Raw genomic sequence first — 26,245 nt, 5'->3', positions numbered from 1 at the left:
AGGAAGAAGATACAGACCACAGGAAAGCTCTGTGCTTCTCCACAAGTTTCCTAAAACCCAAGGAGGTGCACGCCCACACCCAATTGGCTGAGGGTGAGTGTTTAACAGAGGTTACACTATGTGTAATTAAGAAATAAGATGCATTTTTTACCTGGCTTGTTTGAGGCTGCAGGAGGTGAAGGGCCTCAAATCCAAGACTTAAAAGGGAAGGAATAGGAAACCAGGGAGAGGTAGCTGCCACCCCATCAGCACCACAAATGGTGAATAGTGATAGGTCTATATCAGTATTGTTGGAGTGAGCACCTTTAGGAAAAGATGACAGACTTGCATCTTTGGACATGAGGCATATGGTACAATTTTCAGCAACAGACATGGATGATTTGAAGCCTGGAGTGGCAAAAGGTTGGAAATTAATAGCAGACTTTCTATTAAGAGCACAAATGTAAGGAATCAAAGGAATATAAATTCTTGTTAAGAAAACTCCACCCACTATATATGCTATAGGAAATAAAAGACAGGAGGACTTCTGTCCCAATTTTATTTTTTTTACAACACCTGCTTCAATGAAAGATTGAAACAGCCAAACTAAAACAGACATTAAATGCTCATATCATTTACAATATTTACAGAATATACATTTTTCTTTTTTGCTCAGCAGGTAATTATAGCCACTTGGGACAAAAGTGCAAGTGAAAAGAATCACTGGTGTAGAAAGTTAACTTCCCTGTTGATCATGTTGCAATGCTTGAACTAACAGAAGTAGCCAGTGTGGTAAATTCTCTTTATAGTAACCAAGCATGGATGTCACTTCACAGTGACAGATCCTGCTCAGTCTTTACACCAAGCCTAAACCAGAAGGAAGCTATTAAATTACCTAGAAAATTGAGGAGTGAGTTCACAGGTGATCCCATCTTCATTTTAACATTGAAAAGCAGAATTGCAGTGTTGAATTTTCTATTGTGCACATAGACAGCAATTAATTTCAAATGCTCTGTTGCATTAAATACTAAAATATATTTTAACTTCCTTATTGTACATGCTATAAAGTTACACTAAAAATTTCAAGTTTCTGAAGTAACAATTACCCTTTTACATATATATTCTCTATATAATTTTTAAATATTTAGATTTTTTAATACCCAGGATAAAGATATACTAGCTCCAGTATGGCTGCATTTTATCATAACATACATCAGAGTCCCATACATAACCAAAGCCTCATCTAAAAACTAGTTTTGAAGATATTCTGCTTTGGTTTCCTTCACATTTTCTCTTCCCTTCTGTTTAAATCACCTTTCCAAAGCTGACTGTGATACCTTTTAACTTCAGGTTATGCTCTATCCGAAGTGAGGGCTGAACTTCCATCACCTCCAGCTAATAAGCCAAGCCACAGAGCCACTGATGGACAAGCAGCAGGTGATGTTTTTCACCTCTTGGAGTGTTCCTTCAATACAGCACTGCAATCTCCAGGTCAGACATAATTTAACTCTGTCAATACTTGACATCAACAGGAATTACTTCAGACCTGGATTTTGTTTAATGTTGGCTCCCTTTCCATACACAAGCTGTATGAGCCCAAGTGCAAAACAGAGTGCACGGTGGTCTCAGCTACATGGTGTTCAATAAAAAGCAGTTTGAATTTTACTGATACATCTTATCACCCACCCAAGTGATTTTCTCCATGATTGTATCCTCAAGTAGCACCATTTAAAATTTAATCTTTAGTATATATACATACATCTTTTAATAATTTATATATACACACATAGATATGGCATCAGTATGTGGAGAAACTTATTTACAATTAGTTGGAAAAATGAAATTGCATCAATTTACAGTGTATGAAAACAAAATAGGCATTTGTGCTTTCTGTTTGTACAGCAGTAATTTTTGTCATTTCAAAAAAGTTTATATTTTTATTTGCATCAAGACATGTTACATGATGAAAAAAGTTGTAAAACAACTAGGATTGAGAATAATGGAACATTAAGTCTCCTCATATATCCCACTGAATCTACAGAATAGCTGCTTTCTATAAAAATTCTCCATTCAAACCCCTCTGTGGTTACCCAAGTTTGCTTGAGGATCTTCTTAATAAATAATGACACACAGCAGAAGAACCACGCATCCTGTTTTGCACTGTGCACATTCATGAGTGTGTTTCTGCCTTCACTGAGTAACACACTTATAAACACCACTTAAACCTCACCCTTCACTGAGGACCTCAAAGTGCTTTTAAAAAGAAGGAAAATACCTTGATTCTACAAAGCAGTTAGGTGGCCCAAGGAATAAGGCTTGAATTACTGTCTTCATACACTGACCTGGCCACGGAAACTAGGGACTTAAGCTTCAGATTCTCCCTGATCTGTTTATTGGGCTGAAAAATTCTGTTTTCTCAGGTAATCTCTACTCCTGGAGGTACACACTTTTTTATGATGTGTAATGTCAACAACAACAAAAAGCAGCTCCACAGCCTGAACTAACCAACTGTATTTCAATGCCCAGCTGTATTTCCATAAATGTACTTTTCTCTTGAAAGCACAAAATGGTTTCACAAGAAAGCTATTAAATTAAAAACAGAGCTAGGTTTAATCTTCATAACAACTAAGTAAATACAGGTAGTCTGATACAGCAGGCTCAGACTACTTCTTTGACCAGGCTAACAAGTGTTTTCTGGCCAATAGTAGTTTCAGCATCAGCCTATACAGAAGTTACTGCCTCCCTGATGTGTTTACACCTCATTAACCATTGGAGACCAAAAAGGTATTGCTAAGATATGCAGCTTTAAATAATTCATTAAAAACTTACAGTGAATTTTATAATTTCTTTTCTTAAATAGAAAACTGTTAGACTGGGTGCTGAAGAATGACTGCTGCCATCCATCTCAGGAACTAAAATGCACAGCATGTGTACCATTACTTTGTAAGCATTTGAATTATTTTAGGAGTAAGAAATCTTTAGTGTCCTAGTAGGAAGTCATAGCATTCACATTCTTTTCAGGAAACATTCACCTTTTCCAGACTACAAACTACTCTTCCTTTAGCCATTATTTATGTGCACTTTTGCAATGTTTATCCACAGGCTGCTGGTAGATGGAGTTTTCTTCTAGTCCTCTGTTTTGACAAACTATCCTCTTAGAGATGGCTGCAAGATCCCTTTTTCAACGAGGTGAGATTTCAGGATTTTATACACACTTAATTGTTGTTCAGGCTGAAGTACCAACAGCTGTTTCAGTAATTTGCTGGGATTTGGACCCCTGTCAATGAAAAAAAGAAATTTTTTTGTGACCACAGCTCTAATGAGTCTTTTAGATTTCTTCTTGCTGCCCAAACAATGCCTTCCCTTTCTTGAGGGCACCAAGTTACAGATTTCTCTCAGTCTGTCTCCTCAGGATGCATGGGCCAGCATTACTGGCAAAGCATACTCTTAGCTAAATATAAACAGAAACTAAAAAGCATTTCTATTTGCTGTCAAATGGGGATATTAAGAAGGCTTATGGCAAATAAGATTCCTTGATTCATCTTTTATCACTGTAATAAATTTTTTTATTAGCAGATCTTTATTTAGTATCTGTTGCCTGCCAGATAAGCTAAGTACTACTGAACTAAATGGGAAATTGGCCAAGTCAGTAAAGAAAACTGCAAATTAAACCAAACTTTTCTAAATATCAGCCTCATTTTTAGCTAGCCACTTACAATCTACTTCTAAGATAAACCAAATATAAGGCAAAGAATCTGTTGATGATTAGGTATCTAATAATTATTTATTTTATTAGCCATATGCATTCACAAAACTAAGGGCACGTCTTGATTTGGCCCGTTGAACCACCTCTGCCTCAGAAACTAAAATGTTTGTTATAAGAGAATTGTGATTCCCATTTCATCTTGAAAGCTGATGTGGTTCAGGGAAGAGGAGTAGTATTTTAGGAAGTGGTCTCCTTTCTTCAACTATAGCGTTTTCATCTTAAACAGAAAATCCCAAGGCAAGCAACTGAGAAATACTGAAACTCATGGGAAGAACTGCGGTCTCTCAACCTACAGGATCTTTAGGAACCACACAGGGGAAGCAGATGCTGCACAACCCTCCTGCCTGAAACCCCATCCTATGCATTTCTGTAATCAATAAATTCGAATCAATTTTCTGATAGCCTGCTATACAAAACTTTCTTGTATTTCAGGTACACAGGTTACCTTCAACAGCAGTCCCAGAAAATTCAGGCATAGTTTGAATCCGACACAAATCCTAGGCAGGGACACTGTTTTCTTAATAGTCCTGTGTTTGAAGTGACTGGATAAATCCTACTTAGCAACCTGCAATGTCTGCTATGCATTCATAACTCCTATGCATTCATTATGGCACAGCTCCTGTGCATGTTTCAGTAGTTAATATTGTAAAAAATCCATACCTTATGAAACTGGTGATATAGACATGAACAAAAGTGGCCATCAAGTACTGACAATCAAAGCGATCCATTATCCCACCATGCCCAGGAATTGTGTCTGCAAAATCCTTTTGGGTGTGAAGGACAAGAAGGGGAAAGAGAAAAAAAAAAAAGATGGTCAGTGATTCCCGTGAAACACACAAATGATGTTATCTCTTGGCAGCAGCACATTAGGGCTGCAAGTAAGCCATGGTTTCACTGCCTGGAGCCAAAAGTTAGCAAGAGGCTCCTTTGCAAAAGGAGTTTTTAACTGCAAAGGCAAGCCAAGGGGTGAGAAGAAAAAGAGAAGCAGCAATTTGTCCACATTTCACACAAGAGGACAGTAGTAGGTCAGGTGCAGGTGTGCCACTACTAAGAATGCTTGTGTGCCTATACACACTTCATTTTGTAGCAAACCTCTTAAGCTGCTGGCTGTTGTTTCTTGCCTCTGCAGAATCTAATTCTCCTCTTTAAGACTTTTTTGTTTTATCTTCTACCATAGTTAAAAACCATAATATGTGCAAACAATAAAAATTTATCTAACAGAATCAAAAAACACACTGTGAAAAAATGATCACTACTTAAAAAAAAATATTTCTGTTGCAAACAAGATACACTTGATACACTATCTTTGTGTTACCTAGCTTGTCTATATTACAACTTTATCAATCAAAATACCTTCAGACATCCTTTCTGTCAGCCACACTCACTCATGTCCTCTCTGAGTGAAAACCCTGACCTTAGTCACGTGGGGCGACTGCCAGCAAGTTAAACTAGTTCTGCCCAGTGCGGGGCAAGCATGGAGTGTACTGCCTTCAGCAGCAATTCCACAACATCCCTGACTTCTGACTGTCCTTCAGACAGTCCTCTGACAGTCATCACTTGGGGGTCCAGAAGTTTTAAAAGGAATCTATTTTTTTACTTATCTACTTTAACAACAAGTGCTGCTTTTCAGCAACATTTTTTTCATCCCAAATTCCTTCTTCACACAAACAGTCTTTTGCTGTGTGGATGTACAGGTATGAGAGTGCTGTGGCCAGCAAAGTGCTGGGCAAGCTGCTGGGACCAGCATGAGAAAGAGGGGTAAGTACAAGCACATGTACAGAGTTCAGCACAAACAGAGAGGTTTACACACTTCTGTGCAAAGCACATGCCAGCTTGGTAGACATACGGAACAACAACATGAACAGCAACAAGCAACAGGGTAAGAATTACAGCAGTCCTACCAAGACATAAAGAAGGTCGGGAGAAATTTGGGGCTGCCCTCTTGCCATATTCCTGCTGCCATTTAATACCAGCCAAGGACAGCATTGCCACAAGCGACAGCGCACACCTTGCAATAAACAGAGGGCAGCAGGTCACAATTTGCCAGTACACACGCCTGTTACAAGGCAGATGTTCGGCAAAGGCAGCCAAACATCTCATGCTTTGGTGAGCCTGACACACCAGCATCTGCCTGTGACACCAATGCCACCCATAAAAACCAGCCAGCCAAAATCTGAAGGGTAAACCACTGTCAGCACTTCTGAGGTGTCTACAGATCACCCTTCATGTCAAGTATAATATCTCACATCTTGCTTGTCTAAACCTGCAACACGATTTGGAAAAGTAATTATTGTCCAAACTATGTAACCAAATTATTCTTAGATTTCCAGCATTGAAGTCACATGCTGACTATGCAAAGTTTGAAGAATATCACACACACACGCATCTGATAAAACGAAGTCCTGCTTCTGATACTAAAAACCAGCCAAAACATTGTTGCAACTTAGTAGAAACACAACTACAATGAAGGACTAAAAAAAAAAAACCCTAACCCACCAATTTATCTAATCCAAAGAGAAAAAACAAAAGAAAACGGAGGCTTACAGGATTCATTACATACCTTGATTTTGAAAGCTCTTTTAAATCCACTGGCAAAGAATCCTCCAAATGGCCCAATTAATGAGGCAAATGTTGACAGTGCAAAGCTGTGCATCTGAAATGGATACATATTCACTGTTTCCTACAAGAAAAATAATTAACACTGTGTTTCAATATGTTTGATTGTAGGTATTTTTAGCTTACATATTTAAAAAGTCGGAGAGTACATTACATGTAACTATTGCTGGTAGTACTTTTTCACACAGCATGGAAGTAATGGCACTAACACACAGGATTCTGTGTGGTGAAGAGAGTAAAACTTCAATCCTAAAAGCAGTTACACTAGCTGAAAAGAGAATGAAGTTCTACATGCTTACTTCAGCTTGCCACTAATTCAGGCCATAACAAGCCTTTGTCCACTTCCCACAAAAAATTCAAATGTTGCTCTTCAAAAATAAGTTTGCAAAATGCTTAAGCAGCATCCACGTGCAGCACAAGGAGAACACAGGCGGGTTCCCTCGGTCGACTCCAGTGGTGATTCTGACTGGGTGACCACATCCCCTGTGTGAGCAATGCAGGGGCTCATGGTATTGACTCAGTACTTAATGTTAAGCTTTACCAGCATTCAGCTACCCTTCTAAAACGATTTGGAAACCCAGTTAAGCTGGGAACCATTAAACTTCAATTTCAACTAAAGCCTGTTTTTTCTCTTACCCATCCCAATACAGCATGAAGCAATGGTGGCACAGAGTACTTCTTCATTTGAAAGAGCTCTGCAGGTTCACACTCTGTCACAAATCTGTTGGTTTCACTGTTGTATTCCACAGGGCAGACAAAGTACTGATGTTGAGCCAAAAAATAGGAAAACTGAAAAGCAAAACAAGAACTCCTGAATTAGGCATTTGTTATTACACTCAAAAAAACCATAGTAAATGGCTTTATCACCACAAGGTCAGGGTAGCAAAAATCTTTCTAATAAGAGACACAGAATGAAGAAAAACCAGCCTGCTTAAACTAGAGAGTGCCTCAACAAGGCAGTTGTTCCATGAGCTTAGTGATGATTTCCCAAATTATTTTACTTTTTCTGTCTCTCAGATTTCTATCTAGTTATCTTCTGCATTATAAAATCCAAAAATGTCATCAACTCATATTTTTTTTGCAGTTCACTTTTCCATTAAAACTTGAATATCTCCTCTACTAAGTTTGGCTATTATGAGTTCTGCTGACCTTGGTGACAAATTACTTATCACAACAGTTACTTATGATGGTATCATCATCTGTGCATATCATTTGAGTAAATTGATTTCCAGGAGAAATATCATTATAAAGCATGTAACACAGAAGGACTACTTCACAAAGCATAAATAATGCTATTGATAAACTTCAATTTCAAAAGAGGGATGCAACTAATGGATAAAATTATTCCAGATACTGTAACAGAAATGGCAGAAAATGGTCAATATGATCTTTTCAGTAGAGGTTAAAACCTTGCCTACTCTTTCCAGCTAGTTATGAATTGGCAGAATTCTCTAGGCGAAAAAACACCCTAACCCTGAGGTTTTCAGGAGTTTGACATAAAATTAGTGATAAATTTAGTGATAAATTTGGTTATTTCAAGTAAAAATATGAAGACTGATTCTATACAAGGAAATTCCCATGTGCCTGGAAGTGTTCAAGACCAGGTTAGATGGGCTCTGAGCAATCTAGGTAGTGGAAGCTGTTCTTGTCCATGGCAGGGGGATTGCAATGAGATGATCTTAAAGGTCCCTTCCAAACATGACCATTCTTTGGTTCTATGCGTGTCCTGTGCTTACTTACAATAAATCCAAATACAACAGTGGAAAAGAAGCCTCCAATGAACCCTTCCCAGGTCTTCTTGGGAGACAGCTAGGCACAAAAGAGATAGTGTTAGTCCATCAGTTAAATCATTGCACCCTTTTTTACTGTATTTCTTGATCTCGTTTGTGAAAATTAACCTTCTACTTTATTTTCCAAAGGTTTATGTGAAATAATGAATGTCAGCAGCTGCAGCCACTGAATGTGATAAATAGAAGAGTATGGCCACGACTCCTTCCATGCAAGGTGAGGAAAAACCAACCAATCAACTTTGGCTGGTGCCAGTGGCCAATTTGAGAGAAGGGAGAGCTCCCATCCCATCCCATCCGCTGCTGCTGTTTGGAGGCTGCTGCCGGCTTCTGGCTGCATCTGACTCAGATTAAGCAGCTGAACTCCCTTCAAGCAGAAGACTGGGAGACCTGCATGAGCACACCTCAGCTCTGTTGGAGAGCTCTGCAAGCAAGTGCCCATTTAGATAGTGCCAGAAACCTGGGTGTGACACAACCACTGCTGGGGATGCTCCTCAGGAGACCCCAGCTTTCTGCAGAGAGACTGGATAACAAATACAGCAAATAACTAGAGAGACCAGTGTGCCAAGCTGTTACCAAATCCTATCACATTTTCAATTTAAGAGCATTTTAGTATCAGAACCAACTAAATCCCCAAAAGTTAACATGGTGACATCATGAAAATAATTCATGGCTTTCTGTGGCATCTTGCATATTCTACCAGAATAGGAAGATTAATACTTGAGCCCCTCTCAGTCAACAAGAGGAGCAGGTATATATCACCTAGTGGCTTATTTCAAAAAAGTTTCTGTGCAGTAAGTATGCAGCCAAACCTGCATCTGAAATCTGAAAAGAATGCAATTATAAATTATGATGCAATAGGCTCAAGCTGCATTATCCTGTAATGCCAATATCACATTCACATTAATCCCAGTTTCCCATATTCAAATTTTCAGGAACAGGATAGTCAGTTTGGGCTTTTTTAGCAAAGATGTGAATCATACAGTACAGTGAAAAGTATTTTTTTCCATTAACATGTTTTTTAACAAGTAACAAAATTGCTATAGATTGTAAAACTTGTTAGCAAGGAAGTGCCTAAGCACCTACCTTAATTAATGGAGTTCTGCCAAAGAAGAATCCAAAAATATAAGCAGTAATGTCATTGCAGATAACACTTGAAATTGGAACCAGAAACCTAGAGAAAGGCATTAAAAGTTTCAGAGAAAAACAGCCTGAACCTAAACACCAGACTAAAACTGAATGAGCCGAATTTCTTTCTGGGAAATTTTTCTGCAGTATTTAGAAGGAATTATGTTTCATAATGTGTTCACCTTGTTCCCCATGAGCACCCCACTTAGCTATACTGGTTTTAGTCTTCAGCCAAACTACATCATAACAGATTCATGTTAGTTCAAGTTAAAGTGTTATTTTGTTGCATGAGCTTAAAACATGAACGGGCTGGCTTTTTCCTACCAGGCTTAAAGACTGGTACCATAGGTAAGAAGAAGTCAACATGTTAGTGTTTTTGGTGACACTAAAACAAGCAAATTACTGAACAATTTTAAATGACAGCTAAATAAAAAATAAAAATAATTTTCCTTATATGTTTTTCCCTTGTTGTCAGTTTGGAGCAGCTTTTAAAGTGATATTTGCATGCAGACTGCATCTGAAGTTGCTATACAAGCCTATTAAGCACTCTTTTTTTTTTCCCCTCCTTTTCAAAGCAGGGATGTATTAATAAGCTAAAAAGTCAGATTTTTTTGATCTCCTGCCAAATTGTCTAGCAAGAGTGGCAACAAGAAACAGTAGGCTAGCAAAGCAACTAGGTTCAGTTTTTGACATGTGAACATAATCACTATGAAAAGTATTTGTATATAGAAACTTTTTCAAAGGTTTTGGGCTCTCTTTGTAAGTATGCCTTGTCTGCAATAATCTCCCCAGATGTACATGTATGAGGAAGAGAAGAACATACAGCATTATGTCCTTGGAAGAACACAAACCATCTTCCACAAGCTTCTTCCTTCTTTCTCAACTTGAAATTTACCCTGTCCCTGAAGAAGAGAGGGGTAGGAAAACACACCCACTCTTTGAGGAGTGGCTTTACATAATCAAGTTTAACTGCATTGCCAAAATGTAATGTATTACTGAAAATGGGGCACAAATGTTGCCCAACCATAACAAAGATTAAAACTCTTAAAATATTTTAAGTACTCTGAATTTATTTGAACAGGACAGGCTGCAGGGAACATTGCCAGATTAGGGATTTCAAATTAAATGGTCCAACTTCAATAGCTCTGAGCAACTCGAAGCTCCCAAGTAATTGCAAAAGAATTGCTGGATATTCATCTGTTCAGCAAAATGCTGTGGAAACTATTTGACCTAGCATGCAATCAAATGAAGTGATTGTTCAAAACTATCAGACTTCTGTCTGTCAATCTAGATAAAGAGGTTTCTGCTTCCTCTCCTGTATGCTTTACCTCCACTCCCAATTCTTCCGATCCCCCTTCCAATTAAACATTAATGCTCCTACAATTTGTCCTGCTTAACTGTTCCCACAATTATTCCCTAACCAGATCTATCCAAAAGAAGCAACCTTTCAATGCAATAGAGGTACAAATCAGTTTGTTACTGTCCCCTTACCAGATCATGCCTTCAAAGAGATTTTGGATGACAAGATGAGATTGAGTTACAGTGATCAGCAAAGTGACATGAGTCCATGCGAACTGTTAACAATGCAACAACACAACAGTTAGTGATAACACCAACCCGCACACCTCCATAAATCCTGGCACATCAGCTACAGGAGCTACTGAGGAGTGTCCCAGGAACACCAGTTCTAGTGATAATGCAAGAGATGTGTGCATACAGTATATCACAAATGAGCTGGCTTTCTGAAGCAAGTTCTAGAACTTCAGCAGGTCTCTTCATCACTTACCTCCACCTAGAATTTTTTAACATGCAGTTTTAAGACCTGATTTAATAAGACCTACACCTCCAGCATGAAAGCAGCAAAGAAGTTTAAGCAATGTGATATTCTGTATATACATATAACAGACACGTTAGAACTGTAACAATAAAATGCCAATGAACTACTCATGAAAAAGTACTGTTACACAGATGTGGATGTCTCTCAGAACAGAATACACTTATGAAACATGAAAATTCTCAGGATTAGCAAAAATGAAGTGTTTGTTTTTTAAGGGCATGGTTATTTAAACAATCATTTAGTTCAGTACTGTATGTACTTGGTGTTTAATCTGTAGAGCCAGTGTACAATAAAGTGGTTTCCAAACAGGTTACCAGTAAAGATTCTGCAATAAATTTTATTTCCCAAACGCTTTTAAATCAAGAACTGGTAGCTTTCCCATGATACAACAAACTTAAGCACTCTAAATGTCTGAGCCATTTACACTCAAAATGTCCTACTTCTTTAATTCTCTTATCACATGTGTTTACGTATGGCAGCCAGACTACTTCCAGATTAAAAAACTGGAGAAGCCTTAAAGGACAGAGTGGGGAGGCTACAAGAAATGACAAAAGGTTTCTGAAAGGATTACCTGCTGGTTAATTAATGCAGTGCTGCAGCAAAGTTTTTAGTATTTGTACAGTGACATTGGAACACCACCTAAACCCAAATACCTACTCTACTAGAATCATGGAGCAGTTTGGTTGGAAAGGACCTTAAAGATCACATAGTTCCAACCCCCTCACTACAGGCAGGGACAGTTTCCACTAGGCCAGGTTGCTCAGGGCCCCATCCAGCACGGCTTTGGACACTTCTAGGGATGGGATAGACTCTCCTTTTCTTCCTAAACACTGTGTTGCCACACACTAGATATATGGCTTCACTTCATTTTGCTGCACTTCCTGGGTAGTCACATTTTAATGTTTTCTGGGCAGACAACAAGTCACATGACTGACACTACACATTTTCACTTCCTTTCCAGAAGAGGAAAAAGGAAAAAAAAAATCATAGCAAGTTAATATATTTAGGTTGTGCCAATCTGAAGATGAGGAGGGGGTTTTTTCTGTTTTGTTTTTTGGGGTTTTTTTCTTTTTCTTTTTTTTTTTTTTTAAGACTAGAAGAGAAAGACTAGAAAAGCTGCATATCACTGTCAGGTAAACTCTCCTACAAACAGGATATATGATTTTGAGTAAAAGATCTTTTTACATGTTTTTATAAGGCTCAGTTAAGTCCTAGCCTAGAATTGGGAATCCTCAATGGTAAAGTGCTACCGAAAGCAGTGCAGAAACAGAAGGGTTAACTGCATTACCAGAGCTTTAGGAAATCTTTAAATTGTGCAATGCCCTGATTGCTCAAGTTCTTTCAAGACAGGAGCTGTACTGCATTGTTGTTTCACTGTGATTTCTAATCATTCCTACATAGAAGTGGGAGGTGGGGTGTTGTCCATGGGGTGTTTTGGCTGTTTACTTTTGTTTTAACCTGCTATGTTACAGAATTAGTTTTCAACATATAAGATACACATAGGAAAAAGGTTCATGCTTAGCTTACTATGCTGATTATTAGGTGGACAAATATGAGGGATGAAAATGCTGGTTTCTTTTAATACATCAATGATCTATTGAGACACTGCAGAGCAAAAGACCAGAACAGCTGTGAAATGTCATGGAATAAATATTTCACACAGGGGTTAAGATCAAGACCCTTCATGGTACTTCAGTGGGGCCTCTAGAAGGCAACACTTGAATCACAAGAACCACTTTCCACACAATGCTGAACTGTTTGGCTTCAGGCCTGGTAGGGAGATGCATCCCCCTTCTCCAGCAACCTCTTTCATATCAGCCTATCACTAAGGGAAGCATACCACATTGGACTTGCACAAGGCCTCACCAAGGACAGCTTGTACTGACTGAGAGGCCACTTCCTGGGATATAATAATCATCATCATCTGGAAGGTGAACAGACAGAGTCCAGCATGACTTGATTTCTCGTAACTCTCAATTTAAGCACATTTTCCACACTGCTCTTCCGAACTATTTTATGAGCACGTGGACGTGACTGTTTCTAGTGGCACTGGGAACATGAATGAGCACAGCAAAGTGGGTAATACACACCATGTAAAACTGCAGACGATAATGTTTCTTCACTAAACTCAAAACAAACATGCAGAATCCTGTAAAATAAAGCAAGTGCAGTTTGTACCATATTTAATGACACTGAACTGTGATATACCAGTAATTCTCTTCCTTTGAAGCAGTTTTTAATCCCCCTGCTGCTAGAAGAGTTGGCTTATATTCAGTTAAAAGTACATATAGAGTTATTCTCATACAAGACTATGATTTAGTTGACACAGATTTAGCTACCATCAGTAAAGAACATCCACAGTAAACCAACAGTAAAGAACAACCCTCTAGGCACACACAAGGTCCCATTGTGGACATCAATTTTTAGTAAGGGAGATCATCACTTTTAAAAGCCACTCAAAAGCCAGGTCAACAAACTAGTTTTGAATAATTAACAGAAATAAATGAAAGGAAAAGACCAGCTTGCCCCTTTCCCCCAAACAGGCATATGACTGCAGGCAATGCAAGTGTGAAGCACAGGGGTTGGAGAATTCAGCTGACCAAAAAGAACTTTGTGGGTGGCTAATTGAGCACTTCTTCTCTCCTATGGCAACTTCCTGCACCAACAGGGGGCCAGAGGTCCTCAAAAGACGCTGAACCCCAGGGACAGCCCCTAAGTGACCTCACAATCCTAGTGCCAGGGGGCTCTGCTATGCTCTGCATCCTCCTTTTGCTCGTGCTTGGCTTGTCTCATGTCTCCCCTCACCAGCTCACAAGGCATTACTTAAGTTAGTTTCCCCAAGTCAAAGCCAGCTGCAAAAGGTCAAGTTCTGCAAAGCTGGTTTCAAGTTTGTGATCTAAGCACTGAGCAGAATTTTTATTTGGTTTAAGGAAAAAAAAAAAAAAAAAACAAAAACCCAGCAATAGAAAAATTGACAGTTCATCACAAAAATCAGATTTCTCAGTACACTTTAGAAATATTTGTAGCATAGCAGGCCCCTGTCCTTTAAACAATCTGAGTCTTCAGCTGATTTAATTTTATGCTAAACTGTATTGCTGAAAAAACGTATTTACATGTTCACAAAACAATACCCCGAAAAAGTACCAACTTGTATCTCTTCTTCCTAGAAAAATGTTTTTTAAAAGCTTTTCTTTGGACAGGGAGGAAATTTTTCCATGAGGAATGTATCTGAATATCTTGCAGACAAAATTAAGACTCAGGCATTTTGACTAATCAGTTTAAAAATATATTAGTAAATCCTATTACTGGAGACCTAGGAAAACACTTGCACAGTAAAGAATCAACCCAGCACAGCAATTACACACAGAAGTCATCTCTACAGCCTGCCAAAATAGCACCAGGTCTTCAGCAATCAAAATTAATGCTTGCCAACCTATTTTGAGCACTATTATCTCAACTGTCTCAAGATCATCCCCTTGTTTAGGCTGCTTTCTTCTTCTCAGTGAGTGCAAAATTTGTACTCATATTTTCACAAGAAAAATATAACTGCAAACACCTCATTTCCTCAAGTACTAAGAGGAAAAAGAGACTGGAAGGGCATAATGATGGGGAACAATTAATATTTTAAATTATTATGGGGAGTAATTAATTTTTTAAAATTAAATGAGCAAATGCAGCACAAAGTTATTTCATTTTTGTGATTTCCTGCACTTACCTGTTAAATAGAGGGCAAAAGATATAAATCTGTGGTAACGAATGAGGAATTGCAGCTGTTCTCTTCTCTGCACAAATGTAGCAAAGTAATCAGCTACAGTCTCTCCATAAAAGAAGTAGTTCACACAGAGCAAAAAGTACCTGCAATATGCAACATCTAACAGTAACTTTAATACGACAACATATATTAAATGCAATTCTTAAAAACAAAACAAGAAAATAAGGATTTATTTAGAACAAGTTAAAAAAAATAAGTAGTAAAATGCCAACTGATTTGTCCAAGTTCACAGGGAGAACACAACTACAAAATTCTGTATTAGAGACAGATGTCAAGTTTTATGTCTGCACATGACCCACAAAGCTGTCATTCCACCACAACAGGTGAGGAAGATGATGATGTAAGTATCACATCCTGGCTTATTGACATTCTGGCTTGCTACTCACCAGCTGAGGGATCTAAACCAGGGTAAATCATATGAGTGGTATACTCTGTAACCAATAGTAATGATTTCATGATAACACTTCACTTGGATGCTTAAGACCTAAAATAAGAGAAATAAAAAACTTTGTAAATATGCTGCAGTTATTTCTTACAGGCAGTAAGGAGCACTGCAGCCTACATTAAGGGAAAACATTATTCTGAAGTCAAATTCCAGTCAGAAAACAGCTTTAAATCAAATCTAAGGAAAAACTAAGCTTTACAACTTTAAAAAAAATCTCCAAACCACTGTACATGAAGGAAAAAATATCCCACATTGGGCTGGCTTCAAGAATATATTTGTGAAACAAGAGAAGGCTCCTGACCTGTCTGCATTAAAACAGTTTGATAGCAACAGGCCAGAAGTGCTTCCTGTAAAGAAAACTCTCCTCTTTTGGCTAAGTTTTATCTTTACATTTAATTCTAGAAATATTTTCTGGGCCCAATGGAAAAAACTAGCTGTGCAACACAGGACACCTAGGTCTTTCACTTGCAAGCATCTCATTAAGGGCAATTAGCCTTTATGATTAGAGGCAAAGCTCATCTAACCCAGGCCTGAATGTCACACCCTCCCAGGCCTTCATTTTGTCTTGCTGACCTCACTGCTTCCCTGCCTTGCCAGCCTCAGTGGGGCAGTATGTCTTGTCATGCCTTTGGGCTTCAAAGGACTCTGCCACGTGTGTCCAACCCGCAGTCTCTGAGCAGATCACCCTGCCCAGACATGGAATTGCCAAACTCAGCCCACGGTAACGCCGTGCAGGGCTGGAGCAAGGGCCTGCCCACGCAGGCGGCACTGTCAGCACGCAGGGCTTGGCAGCAGCCCTGCCCACCTGCACTCACCAGCGCTTCTCATCTTGCTCAACTCGTGAACATGGATTCAGAGTCTTACACCACCTCCGTGAGTTCATTTTGACGATCATCTGTCTTGTGCTCTTTCTTCTGCTTGGCCAACCTTAATGCAACTTAAATGCTATAGACGAGCAACATTACAGGATTTCACTTTGCAGTGGAACAGGGCACCAGGGTCCAAGTCACGGAAGCCTGTTACCCAAGTAGCCAGCAAATGCAGAGCACACATCCCAGCTCTTTACAGCAGTCTCGGGTCTTGTCCTCCAAACCTCACTGGATTACTCTTCCTACAAGTCTCTGGGCATTTTCAGTCCCAATATTGAGATTTGGTTTTAACATGACAACTGTTATCTTTAAATACAAGCTATTTTATTCCAGTCAAATTAAATAATTCATGAACAAGACTGGCTTTTCCCTCCATTCTCCTTTTTATGTCATCTCAAATATCAACTTAATTACCAGCTCAGTATAATAGAAGACAGACTTTTTGCTTTATGGCACAAAAGAGGAGCTCTATTACAATTCTCTACTAACTTTGATTACTTTTTGGTTCATGTCTTAACTGCTTGCCCATGATTGCAATATCACAGTATACCATGAATACACAAAATCACCCTGCAAATTAATTAGTTCCTTTTTGTTCATAATCATAATTCTCAAATGTAACTGACTACTAAAGGAAGGATTGCAGGAGAAAAAAATAAATCTTTTTATAGCAAGCTGCACTTTAAAAGGGATTGTTTTGTTGTTTCTTCACACACAAAAAAGAAAATCCTCCATGAATGAGACAATGAATTAGTAGTTTGTTACGTCATTCATCTGAAAACAGGAAATATTAACCAGACTTATTCAGGTCTAGAAACTGTAATGCAGACCATAATGCTGGTGAAACAGCATTCCAGTCTCTCAAGACACTAGATTTTTATGACCTTTGGAAGAAGGGGCAGGTGACTCAGAATGACTACAAGGATGTTGTGAGGTTATGCAGAAAGAAAAGTAGAAGGGCCAAAGCCCAATGAGAACTTAATCTGCCTACTGCCATAAAAGACAATAAAACCCACCTCTATAAAGACATCAGAAGCAAAAGTAGAGCAAAGGAGAAGCTCCATTCTTTGTTGGATGCAGGAGAAAACACAGTGACAAAGAATGAGGAACAACATTAATGAGGTCATTAATGCTTTCTTTGCCTGGTAAGACCAGTTGTTGAGCTGGTTACCCTGTCCCCTGAGCTCCCCTGAGGGAGACAGGGGTTGGTCTCTTCTCCTAGGTAACAAGTGAAAGAACTTGGCCTCAGTTTAGATGGCGGTTTAGATTGGATATAACAAAAATTTCTTCACCAAAAGGGCTGTCAAGCATTGCAAGATGCTGTCCAGGGCAGTGGCTGAGTCACCATCCTTGCAGATATTTAAAGGATCTGTAGATGGGGGACTTGGGGACATGGTTTAGTGGTGGACTTGGCAATGCTGGGTTAACAGTTCAACTCAATTATTTTAAAGGTATTTTCCAACCTAAATGTTTTTAGGAATACAATCCTAGAATTCTCTCATAGGAGGCCAAGAAAAAATTGTAAAAATTTTGATACCTGAACAAACTTAGAGTCAAAAACTGAAGCATTTACCTAGAAGAACCAATTTCAGCATAATAAAAGCTAAATTCCTGTCTGTCCCTTTCTAAGACTGAGAAAGATAGTTAAACCATCATTCCATAATAATACCAGCAATTAAAATGGTGCAAAGAAGCAGTAAAGGCTGACCTGCTATATAGCATATATGAAGATTATTATAACTTTTTTTATTGTTATCCTCATCAGTATTTCACTTCATGACCTAAAAATGCACTTTGTACCTAAGAAAGGGATCTAGCTCCAACTTACAGATAAATGCAAGGCCACAATGAAGTCTCATAGATAAATATGGAATTAAAGGAGCATGTCTGAGGAAACCCTTTCAGTACCACTTGCAGACAGGAGGCCAGGGCTGCCTGTTTTCCTGAGCCTCAAAATTGCACCAGTCTCTTAATTTTTTTGGTTTTAGATTTTTTTTCTGTTGTTAGTGGGTCTGGAGTTTTTCTTGAATTGGTTTTGGTCTGATTTTTGTTTGTTTGCTTTTTCAAACAAATCTCAACGTGCAACAGTAGGTGATACAAACTAGTCAATGACATGGACAATAGTAGTTAAGCAAGGCAACAGAAGTTCAACTTCTTGGAGCTACTTTAATTCCTAAAAAAAATTTTAAAAAATACAGTACATAAGCAGTCCTTAATCTGTAAGGTCCAGTTTTGAATCCCTCAAGTGTTTTTCAGAAGTATTTACATTTACAGAAATAAAAGACAATTGCTCTGAATTGTCCATGCAGTTTCCTTTCAGCTTAGGCATGATGAATGAAGAGATCAAATAACTCTCGCACAGAATGCATTTAAATAAACTTACCAGAAGCATCAGCATAAATGATCCCAGATATATTATCAGAAAAAAACCAGAAATCATAGCTAGGGAGAGAATTCCACGAATCCACCAATTTTTCCATCTATTAAAAAAAAAAAAGCAGCAAACAGTTATAAATTAAAATTAATTCCACTTCCTATGCTAACTAGAGATTAAACTGTATTAGAAACAGTAGGAAAAGCAGAAGTTTTTGTGTTTAATCAATGCATAGCAAGAAACATAGAATCAAGGAACTAACCAACTGAACAGGATGCACAGTAAAAGAATTTAAAGTTGGATACCTTTCTTCTTCCCGTGTGCTGCCTCAACCCTGCCAAATGTCATTTGCAATGAATTGGTACAACCCCATATTGGAGCTGCTGTGAAAAAACAGCAGGACCCTCAAAAAGCATCAGGTCAGCTGCAAGCCTGATGGGGGCCCAGCCATGAAAGAAAGGCTGCCAGGTAAAAAGCAAATGATTCTTTGAGGAGTAACAGACACACAACAACACCTCTGAACAAAACATCCTTTCTACAGCAAAGTAGCTCTTTTGCCAGGCAGGAGGTTATCTATTGGAAGCAGTCCTCTGCTCTTGTGAGCACTGGAACCAGGACAGGAGAATATGTAACAGTGGGGGTTTATGGGTCAAACTAGCTATACTCTTTTGTCCTTGTAGGTCTTGGCAGCTGCTAGTGGCTACCTAAGGAAAAGAGAATAAAAATTTCTGTTACTACAGAGTCATAGAATTATTTGAGCCAGAAAAGCATTTAAGATCATCAAGTCCAACTGTTAACCTAGCACTACCAAGTCCATCACTAAATCATGTCCCTGACTGCCACATCTATACATCTTTTAAATACCTCCAGGGATAGTGATTGCACCAGTTCCCCAGGCAGCTTGTTCCAATGCTTGACCTTTTTTCTAAATTAAACCTCTCCAAAGGTTTAATTCCAAACCTCTTTCCTAAATTAAAGTTTTGTAAGAGCCAACCTAAATGTCCTTTGGCACAATTTGAGGTCATTTCCTCTAAAAGTCCACTGAAGCAACTAATCACAAGCTACTGCTAAACACAAAGCCCCCTACTATAGCCTGAAGACATTCTTCCTAGTGTTTTGCTTTGCATCAGTCTTGGCTTTCACTGCTTCATCAGGAGATACACCTGGTTCAGTGTTAGTTTTGAATTAAACTCCAGTTCCAATGTAAACTCCAATAATTTGATTTTCTACAATGTGACTCATTGACAAGTTAATGGCAGCTACAGCCACTAATTGGATTTGCCTTAAGTATCAGAATAGAGGCAGAAGAGGCTTTATCACAACATGTTTTATGCTGCTTTATGATGTGGGATACACAGCAGCAGCTTGGCCCTGGTGCCATACCCATAGTGAGCAAGCCTCCTCCAGAAGAATTCAGCTTCCTTTATGAGTAATGGTAAAATACCACATGTTATCTCGGGGGTGTTGACAAGCACAGCACTGGAAAGACAACTTCAGTAAGACAAGAAGCTCCAGAATTTAGGAAGTTACCTGGCAAGTTTATTGTATCCTAACTCTCTGCTAAAAAGTTATAGATACTATTTCTTTCAAAGGTCAAATACAAGGAGTATTCATATTTCTGAAACCTACAGTGCAACCCACTCACGTTGCACATGATGAACAACAACTCTGCTGGGATTGCAAGCTACCGAACTGGCAGGTAATTTCAACTCCAGCATTCATAAAGCACCAAGAATTTAATTTTTCAGTCAAAGCACCCTTTGTACACCTTGGTGCAAACACTCCAATAAAGAATTTCAAGCCCATGAAACAGGAAAGGTTTCAGCTGCACCTCTCAGTTTCAGGCTTTGAGGTATCACCATGCCCTTTGGAACAAGTCTGATTTGGAGACCTGACTTCCACATTTAACACAATGACAGAACTCTGAAACACACACTCCTTGCAGCATGATGGCAATAGAGAATATTACATTCTGCTCACAGCTGGTGCAGTTTAGAAACAGGCTTTTTAAAACCCGAAACATTACATCTGCTTATAGCTCATGGACATTACAGAAACAGACAACAGATTAGAAAATGAGCAAGGCAAAAAACCCATTTCACAGTGTTGGAGATATCTGCTATCTGATAATTGGAGACTAGTTTTTTGACAAGGATTTGAAAGGTTTTAATTGTAGTCTGGATTAGAGATCACTCTTTTGACTCTTGCAAGACCTAAGTTGCTTCTAAAATATACACTGTACATTGCTTGATTTGTTATATTGAACATAACACGTGACACCCATATTCATTTTACTAGGTAGTTTTTTGGTATGTATCACCTAAATGCTCTTTCATTGCATCAGTGAAAAAAACATAATGCAACTTGCAAAAAACATAATGCAAGTGCCCCAAAAACACTTGATGATCAGGTGTTGTAAAGGGACTGCATAAAAATTATACAAGGAACTTTATCTGACAGCCCTCATGAATATGCAGGTCCACACAACTATCTGTATCTGTGCACATACACATCCCCTCACATTTGTTGGCCATCAAGACCCAGGGAAGATGGAGGTAGAAACTTAAGTTTGAAAAGAAACAGCAGAGGGAAAAAAAAAAAAAAAAGTATTGCTTTAAAAAGTATGGACATATCAGCTATGATGTATTTAACTGTACAGCAAATTATTTGGAAGGGTAAATGTCTCAAAATTCCAGCAAATCTTATCTTGAGAATTTACACATCTTTTCATTCATAAACCAATCCCCCTCTCAGTCTTTGAGGTAGGATATCAGTTTATTAAAATCTCCAGAAATAACCATTCTGTAGTTAAAATTCTTTAGGCCATGTTATTGCAATGTTCAGATTCAGTACATATTTATGTAAACTGTGTTTACTTAGAAAAGCATGCAATGGGTAAACACAGGTGTATGCAAAAAATATTCTACTGAAGGGACTATCAAAGCCTAAATAAATCAGTAATATCCAGCAACAATTTATCCTTTAAATTTTCACATCTACCATATGAAACTTAAAACTGCAATACAATTTGTAAGACTTAAAACTGCAACATAATCTGCATGACTTTTAGCCAGCAGCTGTTAAATTTGAGATCTCTTTCTTTTGCTGCACCTGGCAGATAAGCCTGACAAAGCCCTCTTGAGGATTTCTGGAGTGCTGTCTGTTGGTGGAGGAACATCAGGAATATCCGAGTCACTTCTAAGGTCCAACTCATGAAGTCTTTCTTCCAAATCCTCTTCCTATCACAAAAAGAAAAATAAAACTATCAGAAAACTCAATACAAAATGAAAGACTATCAGATCTTTTGTCAGAAAACAGTATTGTGAGTCAAACATTAGTTTATGAACTGATAATATCTGCATTACCCTCTAAAAAACAACAATGGTGTACTAGTGAAACTGTAGATGTTGTAGGAGACAAATGTATGCCAGTAAATGTTTATAGGAAGGCCTGTACTCAGATGTTGTGACATTACCTGCAGTACTCAAGAAACTTCCCATTCTAGGCATCACTTTTTCATGGATATATGTTTCCAGAAGTACTCCAGCTGACATGGAATACTGGAGTTTGCCAGAAATCCCCAAGCCTCTAACACACTCCCTCATCTACATCTCAAGCTACCCTTCTGTGGAATAAGGGGAAGGTTAAATATCACATTAAGAAGGAAAAATAGAGAATATGTAATGCATGAAAAAACTGTCCCTTAAAATAAAATAAATATAATAAAAGATATTTTTATATATAAAATACTATAAAATATAATAATAATAAAATGAGAAGAGGCTGCTGGCAGTTTTATTCATGGTACATTGAAACCTCAGGCATGAAAAGAACAATCCAAAACCAAATTGTGAAATGACCAAGTGTCCCGTGGACAGAGTATTACTCAAAATAACTTTGTGTATGACTGCAACACTGTAATTCTTTCTTCAGTGTTTGCTGAGGACTGCTAGAGAAGACATCATCTAGACAGACTGCGTGTCCAAGTCGAATACAAAACAGGCGCTACGTATTTTGGTGACAACATACAAATTGTGACCAACTATCAGAGCACAATGTCAGGACTATTTTTCCCCTCAGTTAAAGCCAACACGAAGTGTGACTTCAGTCATTCTAAAGCTGCAAACACTGCAGGTCCAGGGAGCTGGAAATCTGCACTCAGCCCTGGTACAGCAGTAATGCAGAGAGCAATCTCTAGCTCAGTGTCCAGCTCTTCTGAGACCTCAACTTCCTCCTAACCTCCCTGACTCGCCTCACCTTCTTACAATCTCAAACACCTTCAGCCTGCCCTGGTGCCTCAAGTTCATCAGCTCTTAACAGTTCTGGGGACTGTTAAGTAACTGTGCTTTAAAACTTTCTTCTCCACTGCTATATGCTATTTCTCCATCTCCCTCTCTTTCCAACTTCCTCATCTCAGCTCTTTCTCCTTCATTTCCATTCTCCTCTATTTCCATTAATTAAAAACTTCTGCTTTTCTTTCCTCCTCTTCCACAACAATATTACTTTCTCCCCTTGTTCTGAGTATTTTTGTCACTTTTTCTAAGCCAGCAGAGGTATATCCTCTCTTTCGCCCCCACTACAAGACACCATAGAATTTAGGTGCTTACACCCCAGCCATCCCACCCAAGCCCAGCATGGTTACTCTGTTTATAATCCACGGCCCTTTCCCTGCAGCTGCACTTTGGTGTAACCTCTGTCCCAGTGCCTGGCCTCTGCAAACAACATGAAAATAAAGTCTTACAAAGCTGGTTGCCCAAAGGCAAGGGCCCAGCCCACACCTCGGGGCTGGGCAGAAGGGGCCGTGGAGAGGCCAGGGGTCAGGAGCTGACCAGGGTGCTGCAGGCAACTTCAGACCCTCCCCAGGCTCTCCAGGGACACTGATCAGAGGAAAAACAACATCCTTTCCATTAAGACAGTGCTTTTAACCTTTCAGAACCCAAGACAGTGTGCTGGCACTACACATATGCACAAGGCAAGTGGGTAGGTACATCCTCTCTTTTTTTTTAAGTTAGGCCTGGGTTTTTCTCATTCACTTGATGTACCACATACATGCCAAAGATTAAATCAACCATTTTACACCATTCACTTCTTTCAAAAATGTGATCAATGCTTCCCCAGACCATGAAGCCCCATAGCTGAGTAATTAGGCAGACTCTGACTGTAATTAATATAAGTAGCAACAGCAAATAAGCTGTGGTCCAGACTTCAGAAAGTCTGTAGAACACCTGAAAAAGCACATAAGTAAATAAAAAATTACCACACTCACAACCCTGCTATTCAGAGATGTTTCTCACAGTGTTGTACCATAGCCTAGGAAATCAACTATAGATGCAATTGAGGCGATCACAGCTCCCTCCAAAAGCCATGTTTCAGCTCCTGTGACCTGCTCTGGAGTGCAGCAAGCTGTCTGTACAGTCCTAGAAGACATTCCTCACTGTGCAGAAGACAGGCAGTAATCCTGGCCCTAAGACCATGACTTAGCATCTTTAATATTAATCTCTGCTTGCAGATGGCAGAGATGTTCTCTCTTCTAAGCACTCAGAACTAAGAATATCCCCAAACTTTTTTATTCCACTTAGGTGTTGCAGAAAACAATTGTGTTTAAACAATTTAAAAAAAAAATCATACTTAGTTTTGTCCCTCTTTAATACACAACGATGTTTAATACACAACTATCACTTATAAGCACCTCATTATCAGCAATACTTTAAATTTGCTACTTCTAACATCTGAATTCACAAGTGCACAGCTTTCTTCAGAGTATCTAACCAGCCTGAAGAAGGGGTCTGTGTTTATCTGATATAATTTTTAGCAGCTCATGGGAGTTTGGCTGGTGCAACCTGCAAGTTGCTTAGAACTTGGTGCATTTTTTTTGCCTTCTATTACTAAAATAACCAGGGGGAATCAACATTTCAACTATCTTCAACTTCCTTGTGCAACATACCTCAAAAATTACCATGAATGCTTTATTTTCCAGGTAACTGCCATCACAAGCACAACAATTTCCTGAATGAGGCATTTAATTTGTAAAGTCAGGAGCCAAAAAGGACATTGCTCACTAAAAGATAGTTAATTGTCTTCTGCATCATTAAGTTCTTAGAACCCCATCACTGAGGGTGGAGACTTTCTTGCTAATAACTTTCTAAATTATTTTATGTGATTGATTATAAACATTCCAGTTTATAGCCACAAATAACAACAATCATTATGGAAGGAAACACTAAGTTAATCACTATAAAAGCACTCAAAAAAAAAAAAAAATCAATCAAGAGCCTTGCTACTGCAGCTTGACCTTGTAGAAGCAGTTCTGGAGTTCAGCACAAACCCAAACAGCCCTTCCTTCTCCTGCTCTTCAGATTTGAGATGTGGCCAAGCTTAGTACACAGTAACATCAAGGAGCTGTGAAGGTCTGTGGGAAATGCTGTGGGTTCCACACTGTGAGCAGGTATTTAGGAGGTTTACAAAGGTTAACTGAGACCAGCACAGGCTGTACTGTCCAAAGTGCCTCAGAAACCTTTCAACCCCAACTCCAAATTAAGTGTTTTATCCAAGGTGTTTGGATTTTTTCCTAGAGTTTTCAAACTGCTGGTGACAGAACTCTTCATTTATATACAGAGAGTGCACCACTCCTGCCTGCTTGATTCACACACAAAGTGTCTGTAAGGGGTAGATGGTTTAAGTTTAGTATTCTCAAAAGACAAGACTTTCATCCTTGTGCTCAATCTTCTCTACAAGAACACAAATACTTGGCCATACAAAGGGGGAAACTCAGCCACTCAAGGGCTTGAGCCTCCATACCAGGAATTCAGAACATGTGACATCTTGCCACAAATTAGGCTTCCATGTGGATTGTTTCTTGCCAGCTATTTTGCAACAGCTCATGAAATACAGCCGTGTGTCATGGAGAGAGAAATGGACCTCTCCATCTTTCATAATCTAAAAGGCCACACATCTGAACTGCTGTTTTGTACCACATGCCCTCCACTACAATTAATACATGCCAAGCAAATCACGCACCAGACTTATTCTGGTTACAAAGGCACTTGCAACATTCCCCTTGTATGGCATTTTTCCAGGACACTTTAAGGAACTCCTTAGTAGACAGCAAATATATTCTTCTTTGAGAATATAACATCCCCACGAAAAGCAACCAAAAAAATGAATCCACTGTCCAACAATTTATGAGAAAAAGTTAATGAGCAAAAGAATGTAGTTATTTTCATTTTATAAGTCTAAGTGTTACTCAAAGTATGTTTTCTTCTCCATCTTTAATCTTTCTGCAGTCTCTGTCACAAGTTCCATAGTAAAAAGTCAATAGTTCAGTTAGAACACATTGTAGAGTATTTAATTAGTTGTACCTTGATACCTTCCTCTGAAGCCAAGATATCAAAGTATCAGAAGATCCTGAATAATGAAACCTTTTTTTCCAAGCTATTAAAGCCTGACATATGCAGAAACACAGGCGAGAGACCTGCACATACTGAATCAATGACTGGAAAGTACAGACCCTTTTCTTTCTGCATTAGTACTAATTTACCACCATTTCCAAGAAAACAGAGGCTTGGAAATAGTCTGCCCTGATTATTATTAACATGCTTGTAGCAGAAAGCATAGAGGTTAGACTTCTCTGTGAAAATTAAACTGATCCATTTTTGGGGTCCTCCAAGAGAAG

The 26,245-nt window shown here is 38.8% G+C and overlaps 1 protein-coding gene across 1 annotated transcript in view; it reads right to left on the bottom strand.

Annotated features, from left to right (window-relative positions):
- Positions 1-507: 507 nt before the first annotated feature.
- CDS1 (CDP-diacylglycerol synthase 1) overlaps positions 508-26,245 on the bottom strand; it is a 29,554-nt gene continuing 3,816 nt past the window's right edge. The window contains exons 2-13 of the mRNA XM_041479978.1: positions 21,685-21,812; positions 18,583-18,679; positions 15,272-15,369; positions 14,829-14,968; positions 13,204-13,262; positions 10,768-10,850; positions 9,235-9,322; positions 8,102-8,170; positions 6,998-7,150; positions 6,306-6,425; positions 4,406-4,509; positions 508-3,256 (exon numbers count right to left, since the gene is read on the bottom strand). Of these exons, the coding sequence (XP_041335912.1) occupies positions 3,127-3,256; positions 4,406-4,509; positions 6,306-6,425; positions 6,998-7,150; positions 8,102-8,170; positions 9,235-9,322; positions 10,768-10,850; positions 13,204-13,262; positions 14,829-14,968; positions 15,272-15,369; positions 18,583-18,679; positions 21,685-21,812 (1,269 nt within the window). The 3' untranslated portion in view covers positions 508-3,126. The remainder of the gene's footprint in view (positions 3,257-4,405; positions 4,510-6,305; positions 6,426-6,997; positions 7,151-8,101; positions 8,171-9,234; positions 9,323-10,767; positions 10,851-13,203; positions 13,263-14,828; positions 14,969-15,271; positions 15,370-18,582; positions 18,680-21,684; positions 21,813-26,245) is intronic.

This window comes from Pyrgilauda ruficollis, unplaced genomic scaffold (assembly GCF_017590135.1).
Source record: "Pyrgilauda ruficollis isolate IOZ18807 unplaced genomic scaffold, ASM1759013v1 scaffold114, whole genome shotgun sequence".
In the NCBI taxonomy this organism is placed as follows: domain Eukaryota; kingdom Metazoa; phylum Chordata; class Aves; order Passeriformes; family Passeridae; genus Pyrgilauda; species Pyrgilauda ruficollis.
This window is presented reverse-complemented; position numbering and strand designations above follow the sequence as displayed.